The sequence below is a fragment of the Biomphalaria glabrata genome, chromosome 8 (assembly GCF_947242115.1).
Source record: "Biomphalaria glabrata chromosome 8, xgBioGlab47.1, whole genome shotgun sequence".
In the NCBI taxonomy this organism is placed as follows: Eukaryota; Metazoa; Mollusca; class Gastropoda; family Planorbidae; genus Biomphalaria; species Biomphalaria glabrata.
This window is the reverse complement of record NC_074718.1, coordinates 24,864,093-24,884,101: the sequence shown is the minus strand read 5'-3', so window position 1 is coordinate 24,884,101 and position 20,009 is coordinate 24,864,093. Positions and strand designations below refer to the sequence as shown.

Sequence of the window (20,009 nt, the reverse complement as noted above, 5' to 3'; positions counted from 1 at the left end):
TAACATTGGGTTTTTTTTAATCGTGAAAATCTTCTAAAATTAAAATTATTGGTTACATTTACATGACCTGGATTCGTCCATTTATTTCGACTTAATTTTTTTTATATACATACATTTTCTGTTGCGCAACTAGTTATAGGCACATAGAGTTCTAGGACACTGGTCACACATCATGTCGAGATCATTTCTTGTTTTCCAGCTCGTTAGCTCAAGTATTTTTATTTTGTTACATCCAGTGGTCTAGACTTGCCAGATTTCTGTACAAGGTGATGACACATTGTATTCCTCCGTCTCGCCACTGTCTGTCTCACCAGTGTCAAGATAGAGGTAAACACCCCACGAACTTACAGCAGAGGTGTGAAAGGTACAGATGGGGGGGGGGATGTGAATGGGCGATCGGGACCAAATAGAGACTGCTATGTTAACATTTTTTTTGGTCAGTTACATAATTATCCTATCGTCATTCGACCCACTAGTGGTAGACTTAAGATTTAGCTAAACAAAAATGTTAACCGCATCCTTCCCACTTTACCCTAATTGCTATATAAGTTAATGGCACCACTATAAGTCTGTTAAGAAGAAAGATAAGTATGTATAACTTGTCAATTAGATGATGGATTTCTTAGAGCGTCGACTGGCCCCGAGACATCCACAGAAAATCATTTCCATTCACTGTTATAAGAAAAATACGCATTGGCTTCACGACGACGCTATAGTGACAATACTCAATTGCTAAATAAATTATATTAAACAAAAACAACTTTGTTATTAAATATAAACGAAACATTTGCTTCTGCAGTGTTAAAAAGTGCGGTAGGAAAAATAATTAAATACATATTTAATATAGTTTATAATTAGTTTGGTATTCTAAACACCAGATTTACAACAACAAAAAATGCCTCCATTTATTAAATCTGCAATAGATCGATATTTTCAAAGATTGTTGAAAAGGCTGTGATCATAAAGGATGTACTCTTAACTAGAAAAACAAATCAAGATATTTTGTCCTATATAGTTATTCACTGATAGCGCCAGGCGTACGAACCGAAGGGTCCCGGGTTCGAATTCTGGTAAAGACTGGGATTTTTAATTTTGGGATCTTTAGGGCACCCCTGTGTCCACCCATGGGTACCAGACTATAGTTGGGGAAAGACGATTGGTCGTTGTGCTAGCTACATGACACCCTCGTTAAGCGTTGATCAAAGAAACAGATAACATTTACAGCATCTTCCCTCTAGACCGCATGGTCTGAAAGGGAGCTTTACTTTTATTTTATTAATTCATTATTTTGTGTATGTGTCCCAATTAGATAGACAATTCTTTCCACTAGTGTTAGTCAAAGTATTGTCACTTTTATTTTGACTAGTATGTAATAACTCACAGGTTCTCAAAACTTTTTTGCCCGGGAACCTTTTTATTTAGTCAAAATGTGCCCACGGACCACTAAGTGAAAAGCTAGATAAATACATTGCACAGTGTCTCTCAAACTGTGTTCCGTGGAACCCTAGTGTTAGCGTGGTTTGAATAGATGTTCCACGGACTACTGGAATAATTAACTGAAATAATTAAAAAAATAAGCAAAGTGTTCTGCTAAATAGTTTAGGAAGCACTTATAAGCTTCTAAGTTAAAAATGTTTTTAAAAAAATCATGGAGTGTTAATTGAGATTATAATTTTGTTAAAAAAAATTAAAAACTCGGACGATGTTGATACAATTTTATGAAAGTATTTGTGTCTGTCTTAATGTTTGTAAGAAGCCACCACAAGCAGACATTTCTAGTTGGTTTCTATTGTTTGGTTAGGAGTCGTTCATCTCGGCAATGAATCCGCGTTCTACCAAATAAAGAAGCCCGGAAAGTAGACAACAACTTCTGTACGATGACCCCATAATGCAGGATATAAAATTGAATCCAAGTGAAGCATGTCTTCATACCATTGGCTTCTTCTTCTTGGCATTTAGTGTAGGCTGGGTGTTTCCTCAGGTGTTTTTTTTTTAAATATATAATCCCCGCATTTTAAGGAAGTTTTCTGTTCTGGCAATTTTCTCCAATACTGACATAAAAAGAACATCTGGGTCTAAAGACAGTAACCGGAATAGCCATGGGACAAGGTGGGGTTGGCCACTGGTCCATTGTCCGCCATCCACAGAACTCTTCAAATAAAACTAATCTGCAGTAGAAAGCTTAAGGTGGACTGTGCCCTGGGTATGCACTATGGAATCGTCGCATCCTGGCCCCTTCACGCTATCACGCTATCACATTCACCAGATCCAGAAAAAAATTCATGATGGGTTTATATCCAGTAGTAGAGTGTAGTGAGACATAGACCTCCGTCTGGAGTAGTGTAAAAAAGCACCTATAGGGGGTGGGGAAGGTCCACTATTATTCGCTTAGTGAAATGCAATTGAAAAGGCAGTAAGGTTATTTATTACTCTTGGTCATTTCCCAGCCCCGATACCCACACGGGGGAGTATCGCCACAAAGTGGAAGTTTGGATTTTTCCTTCTCCTAGATGAGTTGCGTTATTCAGGCTGACATGCCCCATCAACACGAAGCTAAAACCATCTTTGGTTTAGGTCGACCTAGACTAGTACGTAATAGACCTATACAACGTTAGTGATGTGTGAACCACTGTAATACCTAAATCTGCACCGCCAGCAGTATTTTGTAGACGTTCGATGCGCGTCACAAGAGACTTGATTTCCCAAATGTACTCATCAGTATTTAAGTTGTGTATATAAACATAAAATCTTTAATTATTTTTTTAAAGAGAGTACCAAAGTTCACAGTGCACCTTACCTCTATAGACAAGTGTAGTCCGGGGTGAGAATTATTATATGGTGTATACAGAATGAGAATTGGTCGTTCAATGACTAGTCTTTTTGCGAACTCTAAATCACCCTCAAATACTGCCGACCTAAGGAACTTGACTTGAAGCTCTGCTCCTCTTTGTGCTTGTAGACACTGGAAAAAGAAATTAACATTAAATTTTCAAGAAAATAATCTTTTAAAAAAATCGATACATTACAATTTCCATTCTGACTGAATTAAAACCTTGTCTGGAAAGGAAGATGGTGTGGCTGTCTTCGTTGTAATGGTAACATTGATCTGCATTATTTGATACTAGACACGATTCTGTCTTTTCACTATTGGAATAGTCTTACGTTTTGAACATCTCATTTCTATGAGATAAATAGTCAACTATAAATTCTAAATATTTTAGGTTCTGTGATATATCTGTTAGATTTATATCCAATATAAAGAAATAATTTCTAGAAGAAACTCTATTGAAAAAAATATATTATTTAGACTACTATTTTAAATTTGAATTAATACTTTCTTCGGATCTTTTTTTATTTCATTTTTTTTAAAATGCCTACAGTCCTACACCACAAATGAAAGTGGTTATTATGAAAGTGGTTATTATGAAAGTACTTATTTTTAAGAAAAAAAACTTCCTCAGTATGCATATAAGTTGGACATAATTTAAAACAACAATTAATAAGTAGTTTTTCATATTATCTCGTGTACTACAGTGTGAACTTCCAACACCCAAATTACTTCACTAAAGGTGTTTTTTTTTTTTTTACGGAAATGTCCCATTTTGTTTTTGAGGATTTGAATAAGAGATTAACCCTTTACAAAACAATTAGATCAATTAGACATTCATTATAAGACATCAGTTAGGCCAGGTTCGCATTAGACTTCACATTCACATTCACCCATCCTCTGGTTTGCTGGACCGCTGGGGCACCACACAAGATCTGTCAACCTTCTTTCTCCATTCTTCTCTGATGTTCTTTCTGAAAATATTGATACCTGCCTTTTTACCTTTGTGTTTCCACACAAACTGTCTTTGTAACCTTGTTTTATATGGCTTGTTGTAGATACACACAAGAAAAGTGGACTTTTACAGTTTTAAAGCGTTATCTATGGGTCTCATTTATCATTAATGATATTTTCTATATGTTCATCAACTCGATCTATCCAATACCGTTGGTTCAGTTCTACATTTGTTTTAAAATGAAATGCAACTACATCTTCAGAGAAAACAGAGAGATTTCTAAATGTACTGCATCCATTAGGTCGATGAGTCGCATGGACTAGTTCTCACCATCACGAGCAATTAAAGTTTTTATATTTAATATTAATTACAACGAACGAGAAAGCAAATGAAAACAGGGTTGCGTTGATAATAATCTTGACTTCTTCATAGCTCTGGCTTTCGTCTGCAAAGTAGTCCCAAATTAACATCTGTTCACTGTAATTAATTGAGATTCTAAACCAGCGACTCCATCTCTACAATGTTTAGTAAAAACTTGTTATTTAGATGAATTACTTTTTTCTTGACCGCAATATTAAAACTGTGATTTTAAAATCATTGTCCTTCTAGATAAGGAAAGAGAAGGGGGGGGGGAGGGAATATATCTGGTTCTGTTGTCTGGTTCCTTTGATGTTTTCATCCGATTCCTGCGATTATCGGCAGAAGTAATTCATTATTTTGTAATACCAGCAGGATCTCCCTCTTCCTTCGCCTCCTCCCCCCTCCCCCCCAGCTAAGGGGTAGCCATGATGCGACTGTGCACCCACCTCAACACGCACGCGCTGGTTATCGCTCTGTAGCTGACACCTCAGCAGACGGTAGGCGGTGGTTCTAGTCAGATTGTGGGCGGGGCCACGTACGCTTATGGGGAAACGGCTTCGGTGCCGAATCGATTTCCAATTGGTTGAGAAACGGGGAGAGGGGAAGGGGGAGTGAATATCGTCAATGACGTCAGGCTTAAGGCGCGTGCTTAAGGGTCCTCCCTTAGCGGGTTTCGAGTGACTTCTTGAAATTTAGACGGAAGAATTTTCACAAGACGAGACCGCTTGGTCTCCACGTGTCCACTCGATACTGTCTCAGTTCATTTCGTGATGTGGTTGAATGGACCCCCACAAGTCAGTGCTGAACTCAGGACTATAACTGTCATTATCAAGTCATAACATTAAAAAACAAAGGTTTGGACACTAGCTAGGCAGCTAGGGAATATCGGATATAAAATATTTAGACATTATAGATCTAGATCATATAGATTCACTCTAGATATGAATAAATAGGATCGATGTTAGGGTTATGTCATTAATATATCTGAATTATTCTAGATCTTGTCTCTATTGTCTGGTACGCCAGCTATACATTTGATTTATATCTAGCTAAATCTTAAGTTAACGACTAATTTAATTTAATCTTCTTAATTAACGAAATTGTGTCGGGTCAATCAATAAAACAATAAAATGAGAAGTCTGGTACTAGTTTAGACCTAGACTCTAGAGTATTTACAAAACCTATAGGCCTATTTTATTTTTAATGTATTTATATATATTTCGTATTAGCTTCACTTTCAATCCGTATGAACATAACATTTTGTGTTCCGATAGAAGACTGACACATAGATAGAAACTGTAACACGTTATCAGCTTGGGGAAACTTCAACTAAAGAACATTAGAACAATCGGGAGGGGCGGCAGACTTCAACTAAAGAACATTAGAACAATCGGGAGGGGGCGGCAGACTTCAACTAAAGAACATTAGAACAATCGGGAGGGGGCGGCAGACTTCAACTAAAGAACATTAGAACAATCGGGAGGGGGTGGCAGACTTCAACTAAAGAACATTAGAACAATCGGGAGGGGGCGGCAGACATTTGATATTTAAAAAAAAATACTCTTTGCTTTTGAATTAGGTCGATTTATATAATTAATATTGTATTTGACGAGAAGTCTATTTAATTTAAAATAATGACCTATCTATTCTTTTATTTTAGCTTATGTTCTAAGTCTATACAGGCCTAAAAGTCAGGCAGTGTTTAAACGTAATTATTTAGGGTTACTCTGGCAGTTGCGAAAATAAAAACAATGATATATATATTGCCGTTTGACAGACTTCTCTGGATGCATGACATCCATTAAAAAAAGTGTATACTGTTCAATAGTGTCTTATAGTAATTTAACTAGATCTGGATTTAAAGTATTTTTTAAATGTCTAACTTTTGTTTTTCATTTTATAATCTGACTAATAGACGTTGCTTATATCTGTTCTTTTTTTTTTTAGGGACAATATGAATAGAACTATTTGAAAGAGAATGAATTCCTAGGTCTATTTCTTCTTTAGATCTAAGTTCTCCTGATGTCTGTAGGATTCAGCAACATTTCCATTCTTACTATTGATGTCTCTAAAAATGCGATCAATGATCAAATCTCCACAAATAAATTGAGTCAAAACTTCTAGTAGAAATCGTCTAATAGTTATGTCTCGTATTTACTCAGATGTGTGTCAGCTGTTTATATTCGGACTGTTTATTACACTTTGTGTTTTTACAAAGCTTCTATCAACTCACTCTGTCCGTCTGGTACTAAGCTTCTATCAAGTCACTCTGTCCGTCTGGTACAAAGCTTCTATCAACTCACTCTGTCCGTCTGGTACTAAGCTTCTAACAACTCACTCTGTCTGTCTGGTACAAAGCTTCTATCAACTCAATCTGTCTGTCTGGTACAAAGCTTCTATCAAATCACTCTGTCCGTCTGGTACAAAGCTTATATCAAATCACTCTGTCCGTCTGGTACAAAGCTTCTATCAACTCACTCTGTCTGTCTGGTACAAAACTTCTATCAACTCACTCTGTCCGTCTCAGATTTTGAACACGTTATTTCTCCTTCTTGGATCAAATTGAAACTTGAAACATTGTTTCTAGCAAAACATTAATCAAGAAAAGAAAAAACTAAGCAATTAGTGATATAAATAGTAGTAATTGATTAATATTGTTGGACATCAAAAATAGAAATAAATCTTACATTATTGAGATATATGTTTGCAAAATGTATAGTTATTCCCCTTAGATAAGCTTATTCTTTTAAAAATATCTTGTTTTCTTTTGCTTTAGGTTCCATGAGCAGGATTCACAGTTACTTTGTTTGAGAATTCTTTTAAGTATCCAATCAACATGAGTCTCACAGTGGGCGGTTACCCGCAGAGTTATCCACATCATCCACATCCACACCAGACGCATCACTATCACCACGGACACCATCCACTTCCCAACGGAGGAGGCGCCGCGGTCACCGGTGGAGGCATGTCCTCACCGGCCGCCCCGCACGAGTTCTACCCTACGTATCCCCACCACCAGATGGCTCGCTACCCTGAGCACCCCGACACTACCGCCGCCGCCGTCGCGGGCGGATATTTCCCCAACTGGATGCTTTCTCCGCCGCCGGAGCTGACCACGGTCACTGGACACATTCCCGACGGCTATCACAGTTTTGGGGCGCCGGGCGCCAACTCACCCGGGGGCACTCACTACCAGTCTTTCATCCAGTACGAGAACGGGGTGCCCGTGCGTTGCATTAAGCGCCGGGTGACAGCAAACAAAAAAGAACGGCGGAGGACGCTCAGTATTAATAACGCCTTCGCCCAGCTGCGGGGCTGCATCCCAAATGTTCCCTCGGACACCAAACTGTCCAAGATTAAGACCCTCAGACTGGCTACCAGCTACATCTCTTACCTCATGGACATACTGGCCAAAGACGACCCAGAACTTTCCAGAACCGGCTTCAAAGCGGAGCTAACCAAAAAAGTGACCACAAACCAGTCTATGGTGTCCAGCGCTCAAGGGCTGACCAACAACGGAGGCCTCACGTCTACCGTCAACCTAACCAACCTTAAACCTGATGTATGCGTGTCATCGGCGCTAACACACGCTCGGACATTACTGGACAGGGGAGAAGACAAACGAAAACGTGAGTCGGTAAGTGGAAACAAAGAGCTCACTCTTTGAGATCTGCCCTCCATCTGTTTGTTTTGACCTCCATCTGTTTGTTCTGACCTCCATCTGTTTGTTCTGACCTCCATCTGTTTGTTCTGACCTCCATCTGTTTGTTCTGCACTCCATCTGTTTGTTCTGACCTCCATCTGTTTGTTCTGACCTCCATCTGTTTGTTTTGACCTCCATCTGTTTGTTTTGACCTCCATCTGTTTGTTCTGACCTCCATCTGTTTGTTCTGACCTCCATCTGTTTGTTCTGACCTCCATCTGTTTGTTCTGACCTCCATTTGTTTGTTCTGCACTCCATCTGTTTGTTCTGACCTCCATTTGTTTGTTTTGATCCACCAACGTTTTTGTTTCATTAAAGTTTTCTCTCAGGCATCTAGCATCTAAAACACTTTCTGGCAAGCATAGTTACCATCTATCTATAGTTCACCTCAATATAATGGGTTAATATAGCGAGGGTCTTAAGAAGGCGTTGAAAAGTGAAAAGTGGTTAGATATAAATAGACTAAAATATTTACTAGACTAAAATAATTAGCCTTTCTATTCGTAATCATAAATCTGAAAGATCTCATTGTAATAAATATGATCCATGTTGATAGTACCTCAGACTTGGGTGACGGTGTAGCCACTGCACTTCACAATTATTTAAAAGAGTTCTAATTTGTTAAGATTAAAACGTAACGTATCAAAATCTTGAAAGTAGACTTCACTCTCTGTCTTCAACTTTAAAGTAGTCGCCAGTCTATGACCACATTACATCGTTTTCAATGTTTGACATCTTGTAATGTGTTCAGTTATCTAATCTGGGGATGGGTTTAAGAGCGTGCGGGTGGAGTGGGGGGGGGGCTAACAAGATATTAAAACATTTTTAACTTGTAGCGCAACAAGACTTATCGCTTGGTCCATGCAGCCCCTGATATATCTGTTTGTATTCAGCCTCAGATCTGTTTGTATTCCTTTCCAAAGCGACTATTTATTTTACATTAATTTCAATTTAAAATTGCACACAATGTATGCTCTGCTTACATTTATATTGCTTTAACTCATTTTTTCTTCTTTGGTATGTACACAAAGCGTTTAAGAAACAGGTTTACATAAAAATTAAATATTTAAACGGCAAAAAGACAAAAAAAAAATGATGGGAAGAAGGTGGGGAATTCCCCTGGTGCGGTACTGGAGAGCACTAAATGTCACCTGGCTGATCTTCCTCCAATAAACTCACGTGCGTCCCGTTCCCCCGAGTTCCCAGGGTGGCAGTGCAAGATACGACCTAGAACAACAGAGTTAAGTTGGTGTTAGTGACATGCTCTGGAGGCTAGTTTAATCTACACTCTACAGTACTAGCCCACGGCGTAAAACAACAACAACAGCAGTGTAGGCTACTAATTGCAACCGTAAGACTGGTGTCGCCTTTTCCTCCTCTATTTTGTATGTACAAACGAGAGCTATTACAAGTTGTAAAAGTAAATTCTCCAGGAGACTTTTTAGATTACAGAGAGGAACTCAGCACATTACAGTAAAACTCTTTGTACAAAATTATAATCGCTTTGGTCAACATAACTTGCTTTAGATTAGCAGGATAATTATTAGTAATTATTGTGTAGTTTATCTTTCACAAATATTGTAATTTCTTTAGATTTTAAAAAAAGAAGAAAAATAAACACATATATAACTGTAATTGTTCTTATTTTAAGTTTAAATGAATGTATTTATAAATTTAAATTAGATTTACTAACAATTTAAACCGTTATTCAGGGTTACTGTGTTTTCATAGTAACTGCATATAAATATATTCTGGCATGTTTAAGAGTTTACCAGTGCCGTATTCTTATGTGAAGATGTTTTCAGCTTTAATTACAATTGTTATAATTATTTATCTTGAAGTGTCTAATGAAGTGAGCTTGAGGACTAAAAATTAAATCAAGATTATATTCTTTTGTAACAAAAACAAATTTTGACAAATATTATATTCATAATTTAATATTTCGGTATAAGATTGGTGCTTGTAGAAAAGTGTTCAACATATATTATTATTTTTTTTTTACAATTCATTTTAATAAAAACAATTTTTTTTATGGAAATTACTGTTATACCCCTTGAGGAAAGATGAATTATTGAACCAAAGCAATGAAAAGATGTTACCTGGTTAATTTGTTCTATACGGGACTAACAAAACAAACAACAACAAACTGTAAATATGCGTTTAGACAAGAAAAACAACAATTACTTATAAAGAACAACAACAACAAATTTTATGTTAAGTCTAATTGTATCAATAAGTTTGGATGGACATAGTATATAAGTTCGATTAGAAATATTTGGGAAAGGTTTAAAGAAAGATTTTGAAACCAAGGACTAATAACGATAATCTTGATATCTGATTCAGTTGTGATCTGAATGATTGGAGAAGATTATAGATCGAATAATTTTATGCCACCCTATAATTTTTATAGGATTATTATAACTATAGCCATAATAACTATAACTCAAGAAATAATATATTTTATATATCACTAACTATGAATGGGGCATATGTTTGCAAGTGTAAATATATAGGTCAGGCGAAATTTTTTAAAAGTTTGACTTATATTTCTAACATTGAAATTGAGATTATCATTAGCCGCGAAAAGAGACCCAAGGAGGTCTTAAATATATCATTCAGCTAGATCAGTGATGCCCAAAATACGGCCCTCGGGCCAGATCCGGCCCGCGACGTGGTTCCATCCGGCCCGCCGAATGTCGGCACAAAGTATATAAAATCCGCTACCCCCCCCCCCACCCCCCGCTTCCAAAGAAAAAGTTTAAAAATATCTCTTTACCTACGTTAGGGCCATCGATTTTACTCCGATTGATTGGTACCATGACCAACATTTGTGCGTTTATGAGACTCAATGTAGAATTTATCAAAGAAAAATTAAAATTTACTTTTTGGCAGAACATGATAATAAGCCAATATTTTTTAGTTATAAATAAAGTCTCGCTGTTTTTTTTTTCTTTCCTTTATGTGGCCCGCGACACCAGTGTCGGAAATTAAAATGGCCCGCTGGTCGATTTATGTTGGGCATCACTGAGCTAGATGACTTACCCAGCCTGTGAACTGCATACAAACAGATCTTGCTGTATACCTTTGTTTAATTTTACATATGATTTTGTAACAGTTAATTTTTATACCCATAACACCAAGAGGGTTCTTTTTTACGCATTTATAAGCCTTTTACCAGAACATTGAACAATGTTCCGGTAAAATCGGATGCATAAGCTACCACAAGTTCCGCCCCCCCCCCTATAAAAATACTCATATCTGAGGTAAAATACACGATAGAGTACCCCTGCTAATGTGTTGTTTCCATCTGCCGTTAGGATAGATTACACTTACAATAGCTATATCCAAGAGCAATATAAAGTTATATAGATAACATTTGTTTTCTTTACTATAACAAAAGTGAATAAATCATAATTTAGTTTGCTGGACCACACAAGGCGAAAGTAGATACCGATTATATTTTGTGGCATTTAACTTTGCGAAAGAAAGAAGGTTCGGGTAGAGAATATCTTAAACTCAATACTCTCTAAACTCCCCCATGGCCGCTCTTCTCTTTTTAAAAACACTTTTCTCTCTTCCTCCCTAGCGCCATTTGGCACGGCTAGTAGATCTAGTACGGCTACAGCTACATGGGCGCTGGTAAACTCTTAAACATGCCAGTCCGTTTACGAGCTGTCTTTAAACTGTAGCTTTCTGTGTTTCATGGGACACCTCTGACCTGAACACCTCGACCTACCGCCCTCGACTTATCCATGGCAGTCTTGACAAAGTCTATTTTGAACACATTTAGTCTCAGTGTCAGTATGTGTACGTACGTTTGTTGCTAGTCCTCAAGACTGCATACAGTCTATTTTGAACACATTAAGTCTCAGTGTCAGTATGTGTACGTACGTTTGTTGCTAGTCCTCAAGACTGCATACAGTCTATTTTGAACACATTTAGTCTCAGTGTCAGTATGTGTACGTACGTTTGTTGCTAGTCCTCAAGACTGCATACAGTCTATTTTGAACACATTTAGTCTCAGTGTCAGTATGTGTACGTACGTTTGTTGCTAGTCCTCAAGACTGCATACAGTCTATTTTGAACACATTTAGTCTCAGTGTCAGTATGTGTACGTACGTTTGTTGCTAGTCCTCAAGACTGCATACAGTCTATTTTGAACACATTTAGTCTCAGTGTCAGTATGTGTACGTACGTTTGTTGCTAGTCCTCAAGACTGCATACAGTCTATTTTGAACACATTTAGTCTCAGTGTCAGTATGTGTACGTACGTTTGTTGCTAGTCCTCAAGACTGCATACACAAAATGTTCTTAAAGTTGGAGCCGTCATGAAGTGTGTCCCTGGAACCAAAGAGAAAATAAATAGTGCGATCATCTTAAAACTAAACTAATTATCTACACAGTTAACTTTAACCTTCACCTATTCCTCAGTCTATTGGACTGTTGGGGCACCACACAAGATCTATTAACTTAACTACATGTGATGCAGTCAAATATAAAACAAATTAATTAATTAAATCTTCTAGTAAATGTAGTTAAAATATAAAAAAATTGTCTTCTTTGGATCTTCTTAAAGCGAACCATTTTTTAATTGTATAAAAATAATTTTAAAACTAATACTTACAATATACTTCCATAGTCTAGCCTAGAGTGTCTATTTTAGGCACAATGGTATACTATAGAACGTTCAGAATAAAGCAATGGTATTCCGGCTATCTAGTACATCTATTGTAGCCCTGAGTAGCCTTTTTCAATCACTCATTCACACACGCACACATATAAATCAAAACCTTAAAAGAGGCATTCAATTAGTATTCCGCCCAAGTTGGTCATTGTTGACGGTCGTTGACTTACAGCCCCAAACTCCTACTAGACAACTAAACCGCTGTAGGCGTATTAAGGTTTTGTTTAACTTATAAAAGTTGAAATAACTTAACTAACTTCTTTGTGAGTAAAACTAAATATAACTTTGATTACAGCAAAGACAAATTCTATTTGAGACGAAATGAAACAATTTTATAAACACGTCCATGCACTCTGGCATTCTCGAGTCTTCTCGATCTTAACATGATTATGACAGAGCCGCTTGTATTGCATCATATTAAAAAACTAACAATAAATGCTCCCTTTCGTCATCCTCAAACAATTTATGCTCCCTTTCTTCATAGTCACATTGGAAACAAATACGCACACATTCCATAACAATCATATCCCTCCACCATTGTTCTTTTGTTCAATACACAATACACTGCTCTAGAAATTGATCTAGAATGTTTTCAATCAACCAATCATCAAGCTCAACCCGTTTTAGTGAAATACATTCGTTTGTCTGCAAGCCATGCAAGAAATGGTGTAGATCTATGTTCTACTTCAATGTCTGCCTACACTTGACAAGCAAAACAAAGACAACAAAAAAATGATCTCTGAGAACAAGAGTTACACGTCTACGCTCTATCACCGCTAAAATAGATCTATTTGCTAACGCGCATTATCTCTCTACATTTTTTCCAGACACTTAAAAAAAAAAAAAGAATCCTAGTCTACAATCCCTGAAGGCGCACCAGAGAAAATTACTGCGCGTCTCCGTCGAGTTTCATTGCAGGACACCTAGTGTGTTCCCCCCATGACGTCAGAGCTATCAATCTACTCCGTCACCCGGGGAGGTAATCAGCTTGAGTCTAGTCCGTTAGATTTGTATCCCTTTATTTCCGGAAATGCTACATCCATCGCTTTGCATTTCTAGACTTTCATTTATTTGTGCAAGGCCAAGGACGCCAATGCACGCACACACACACACGCTTTAAACTAGATCTTTTATTTGAAAAAAAAGCAAAATATAAAATACTTTTTAAAAAAAGCTTATCTAAGGGAAAACTCCACATTTACAGCCATAAATATCAATACTGTAAGATTTATTTCCCCTATTTCCCACTATTTAATTAACTGATTAGTTTTTTGTTTGTTTTTTGTGAGTGATACGTGTTTTGCTAGGAACATTAAACAATTGTACAACGTTTTGACTTGATTCAAGAATGTGAAGTGTGAGAAATAACGTTTTCGAAATGAGTACCAGACAGACAGATATATATATATATATGTAGGCTTTGCAAAAATACTATAGCGGATGGAACTAGCTACTTCATTCGTTCTTTTAGCAACGTATCCGAGAGATCTGGATATTGCTAATGAATCACGTTAAGAAACAAACAAGAAATGGACGATGTTTCTAGGCCCAATGTGTGTGAGAACTAAATCAAAGTGTAGGGCCTATATAATTCTCATGTATGTCTGGGATTTACAATCAATTTATGTATTATTCTTTATAGTAGTAATAGAAGTATTGTTGCAGTGGAATACAAAAAGAGTCCAAAATAGAAAAGCTACTGCTGAAAAAAAGTAGATGTCGAAAAGAGGAATTGAAAACGACCACCGGCAGACAACGGTTGTGTCTGCGTTGAATTTGGCACATTTTGTAGATCGGAACTAGATCTGCAATACTACGTGGTATACTGTACCCCCCCCCTCCTCTCTCTCTCTCTATATATATATATATCTATATTATAAAGTAGAAAGTATGGCGTAGGTATGTCTGTATGTATGTTACGAATAGAAATCAAAACCGTTTGACAAATCTTGATAAAACTTGGCAGAAATATTCCTTTGGTGCTAATGTAGACCGTAGTGTATATATTGTAGCCCTAAAACAAACATAAGACCCTCAAAAAAAAAAGTTGACCATCTCTATGAAAGAATTATAACTTCATCGATATAGGCCAGTGATTCCCAAAGTGGTCCATATAGACCCCCAGGGGTCTACGAAGACTTCCAAGAGGTCTACGTAAGTGAAAAAATAAATTGGATGTCTATGAGATGTCCACGGGGTCTACGATAATGGATTTCATTTAAGCAGGTCGTGACTTAATTTTAACATCCCATTAATGTAATTATTTCCTAAACTAATATATGATTTGTACCTTAGTTAATCCTTTAAATATGTATCCTTCTATTCAAAAGAAAAATTGTTGTATTTAATTTCAATACTTATTTAAATTGCTTAATTTTGCCTACATGTAACTAATGTTTAACAATAAGAAACGTAGATTGGACAGCGTTGATTATTTAAAATTGGGCTTTATTCTTTCATAATCAAACAAGCGGTTGCCTAAGTGCCTTTTTTTTATGACTCTCTGAAACTAATTACGTTGGAGGATCATCTGAGACAAAGCCACCCTGACAAAATAGATAAAGATTTGAAAAACTTTCAAACACTCAAAGATAACGTTCAGAATAGACCCACAAAATCTCTCTTCCACATCATATAGAGATGATAGTTTGTGAGCGTCTTACAATATCTCTTTACTTATAGCAAAATACGGAAAACACTATAGGTAAAACATTGATTTAAAAAAAAACAACTGTTTTACATAAAACTACATCAGATATTATTAAAAGAATTTCTTTAAGCAAAAATACAGTTCAATGACACATCGGTGGCATGAGTTATAAAATTAAAAGCTTCTAATGTAATTCTTTGCAAACGACATACATACAGTTTTGGATAAGCGGTGTCACAGGCTCTGATAGAATGTAGTGCAGTGAGCTGCAAACTGCTTAAGGGTCGCCGGGTCCTTATTTTTAAAAGGGTTGAACCATGAAACTTTTCCCGTGTTTGGATATAGCTGCAAGGCAGCAGAGGTTTGAATTCAGTTTTCCTTCTGCTAGGTGGGCTGCAAGCCAAAGCTAATGAGCCCTTCCTGCTCGAAGTTACTGGCTTAATAATAATAATAATAATAATAATAATAATAATAATCTTTATTATCCGTAAGGAAATTTGTCTTACAATTTGTGCATTACACCAAACAAAAAACATTTTAATTATAAGAAACCAAAGTGTACATTCACACCAGACTCACTCATAATTTACATGTGACAAAGTTTATACCAGATTGTTCTTATTTAATGATTTGATTGCCAGGGGAACAAAAGAGTGTTTGTGTCTGTTTGTCTTTGCTATCGGTGTCTTGTATCTCTTTTGTGAAGGTAAAATCACAAAATCCTGACACAAAGGGTGATTCTTTATTTCGAGGATCTTGTTAGCTTTTTTATAGATGTTGGTCTCAAACAACTGCCCAAATGGGGTTTGTTTTTTGCCAATGATTTTGCCAGCAGCATTTAGGATTCTATTAAGTTTATTTTTATTTTTAATGCTCAGATTGCCATACCAGGCAGTGATATTGAAACTTAAAATATTGCAGATGTGAGCGTGATAAAACATAGCCAGTTACTCAACTTCGCCCGTTCTCCTGTTAGTAAAAACAGTTGTGGGTGTTCAATATTTGAGTCACACGTGAAAGTTCAAGAAATACACGATAAACTGCGCTTTGCGAAAACTTTTATCAATGATACATAAGTTAATTAATATTTAATGTTTGATGACTACATCATAGAACAACGAATTCCTATATGAAACAATATATCCATAAAAACGGATAATATATATCCAAAAAAAAAAAACAAAACATTTCCAGTGTGTTTAGTGATTCCAGTAATAAATATTAATTGTTATTTTAATTGGTTTAAATTTGAATTTTATGAATAGAAAAAAAAGATAAATCTCTGTAACTTTGAATGAAGCTTTATATTAATTTTTCACTCTTCCATTCACTACAGTTAGAAATTAGTTTTAAAAATGGAGTTTATGAATTTGCAAAAATGAAATTATAAACGTTAAGCAGGGGGTCTACCGAAAACCAGAAAACATGTCAAAGGGTCTACGAGACACAAAAGTTTGGGAACCACTGATCTAGGCCATAGTTACATGAGAAAAGATTGAAAGGGTCTAGATCTAGATCTAATTTTAAGATCTACACCTTGCGCAGATAGTTTTTTACTTTGACACATGAAAATACAAAATATAGTTTATTGATTTCATTATTTAATAAAATTAACCTTCAATTTTGTATTTCAAATGCATTTTTACATAAATTCCTTCCATATATCTGTGAATTCAGACGTCCTGACTTACTTTATAATCCCATTCATTTAACAAATCGGGTAAACCCGTTTTAATTGTACTTTATATACTATTCATCTATCGCTCTTTTCGTTTTTAATAGATATGAATGTATCGGCTTCGGATAAACCCATTTTCGCAAAACTAATTTTATTTTCGTAGCGAAAGAGAAAAAACTTGAAAGGATCACTAGATAAGTTTAACATACATCTAAATCCAATCCACTAGATTAGTAAACACAAACTAAGGCCCGCAAGCCACGGGTAATGTCAGGCTAGTATATATATATATATATATATATATATATATATATATATATACATACATATATATATATATATATATATATATATATATATATATATATATATATATATATAGTATTTGTACCCTGTAAAAAATAGAAAGTTTTTTCCCAATGTATTTCCCATTGCGGTATCGGCCAAAAATTTCCATTCAACTTTACAACGCGGGGTGCCGTCAGCTGATGTGAGGCAAAGAATATTTTGAAAAAAAAAAGATTATTTATGTATCTACCATCCTCTCCCTTCCACCATCCGTCTTTTTAGAGCAAGGGGCGCCAACTGTTTATTAACCCCCGGGCTCCCGGCTGTGGTGCATCGGGGGGAGTTTACCAGTTAGAGACTCAAGCATCAAGCACTGAAGCTTTAGGAGTACATGTTAAATTATGAAGTTAAAAAGAAAAAAAACCCAATCTCTTTGTTCGAACAATATAGTCAACTAAACATTCATAATGTATAGTCCATAATTTGTCTCACCTTTGCATGGGGGGCGGCCATATGCACAAGAAATAATAATGATACTCAGTAGTAAGGAATATACACAATCGTTATTAGTTTCCCTGAGTCTAATAGACGTCAATGGTAATTTAAAATTTTTAATCAATTCAATAATTCATGAACTTTCTGAAATGTTTAGGAATCGTGTTCTCAAGAGTTTATGTGTGAAGTTTCAGCTCGAAAGGAGAATGAAAAGTTGTCCAAATCAATGGTTCACATTTTTGACTGTGAATATGACGAAAGATGGTGGGAATGAAATAATAGTAATTAGTAACTGATCACATATACGTTAGTACGCTTCCAGTGTGTTGAACGTTTGACAGTTTGTCCAGATCTAGTCTTGTAAAGGCCCCTAAGCTATTTTAGATATGGGGCTCTTTATTATAAGTTCAGCAATTATAGCATTTATATGTCAGTGCTAGATATATATTTGTTTTGGAATGGGGTGGGGGGCAAGCTTATGTTACATATTGGTAAATCCGGCCCTGGGTTGTCCATCTTTCAACAGTCTGTCTGTAGAATCCTTTTGCTACACTTTTTACAACCATTGCTTTTGTCTGTCCGCCAGTCTGTGTTTGATCTCTGATTTAGCAGATCCTGGATGATAGCTACGTACAACGTAAATCTCATTGACTTTCAAAAAGTGTTTCTAAAACTAAATGTATTTTTTTGACGTAACGTATTTACTTTTTTTTTTACGAACTCGTCAGTTCAAGTTGGTTGATTGTTGATTGTCTCAAACATGGAACAATATGTTCATTTTAGCAGGAGTCATTTCCCTTTAGTTCTTCAGACTATACACACAAAATCATCAACACAATGGGAGGAAAAGGCGGAAAAGGGGGGGGGGGAGGCGTGAAAACAAGCCGGAAACATTGGTGCCGATAGTGTTTCGCATGTCTGACCCCTCCCTCTGTACGGCGACGCTCCCTCGCCCCAGCCCGGCACTGGGTTAATCAGCAGACGATCTGATTAATGTAATTATCCGAAGTGGTTGGAACAACGCCGCGGTCATCTGTGATTAATAAGTTGTGGAACTAAAAAAATGGCGATTGCTGACAAATCAAATTAACAGGCTTAGGGCGATTTTTTTTTGTCATGGTGTGGGGTAGGGGGTGGTTGCTGCCATTTCTATGTCTCCCGGACATCTGAAGTGTGTGTGGAGATGGGAGGAGGAGGGGGGGTGGAGAATCAGACAGGGTTACTTGGCGCTACCAGTTTGTAATGTCCACTTAATCCTGACCATTGAACCCGTTCTGGTCGACTATTTCTACACTCCCTCTCTTTTTTATTTGACCTTCAACATTAGAGATTAAAACAAATACAATTAGCAATAGACAACAAACACAGTAAAAAAAAAACAACTAAAAAAAACCAACAAAGCTTAAATAAGGGAAATAACTGCACATTTAGTGATCTATCTCAATATTGTAAGAATTATTTCCTTTTTCTATATCAAATAAAATGAATTAATTGCAACAAATTAATTAATTTTTGGTTAATTGTTTTTATTAATTCATGTTTTGTAAGAGACAATACATAAGTGTATAAAGTTTCAACTTGATCCGAGAATGGATGTGGGAGAAATAACGTGTAAAATATGTGCACCAGACAGACAGACAGACAGACGGATTGAGCAGATATGAGCTTTGTAGGAAAACATCTAGATATGGATGTGAGTATCTCATTAAAGGGCTTCATAACTAATTTAAACGTAGTATAATAATAATATTAATAAAAATAGTACAAAAAAAGGCAAATGTCGTGAATCTAATAAATGATCACAGAGTTTCACGTGACTATGAATGTGAACATTATTTTATCTTATTCCAAAGAGGCAAGGCCATAAGTGAAGGCACGTAATACACTTCAGCTTTAGTTCCAGCCTGAGCTACTATATAGAATCCTTGCTCCTGATGACCAACTGACTGATTATCGCACTCTCCCACTTGCCATGCGAAAAATTCCACCTGCTATTAAATTAAGCCTAGAACATCTAAGTTATTTTCAAGATAAAAAAATCGCTCCGGCTAAATTTATCGAAAACGATTTTATATTCACAACTTCTGCCCAATGTTTTTTTTTAATCCGACATTTAAATGTGGTTCTCAATTTTCTTCCACTTTAAGTGTTTTGGGGCTTCAAACTTTATTTCGTTTTTGTTTCTATTATTTATGTTTATTTGTACACAGCTCCAGATTTAGATCTTAAATCTCCTCTAGATGATGGTCAGAGTGAATGTGATTTCAAAAGTATTTTTACAATAACACGAGACATCTGTATGAATGTTTGTGTGTCTTTGTGTGGAGAAAATTGCTACAGTTTGAAGTGTAAAGACTTAAGTTAATGCT

General features: G+C 36.2%; 1 protein-coding gene across 2 annotated transcripts in view; it reads left to right on the top strand.

The window, feature by feature from the left end:
* The first annotated feature begins 6,978 nt into the window (after positions 1-6,978).
* Positions 6,979-20,009, top strand: part of LOC106056654 (heart- and neural crest derivatives-expressed protein 2-like) — a 36,889-nt gene continuing 23,858 nt past the window's right edge. Inside the window, exon 1 of one of the 2 annotated variants that reach the window (XM_056039014.1) lies at positions 6,979-7,771. In XM_056039014.1, coding sequence (XP_055894989.1) covers positions 6,979-7,771 — 793 coding nt within the window. Of the gene's footprint in view, positions 7,780-20,009 lie in introns of both variants that reach the window. The other variant, XM_013213468.2, reaches the window with a different exon arrangement.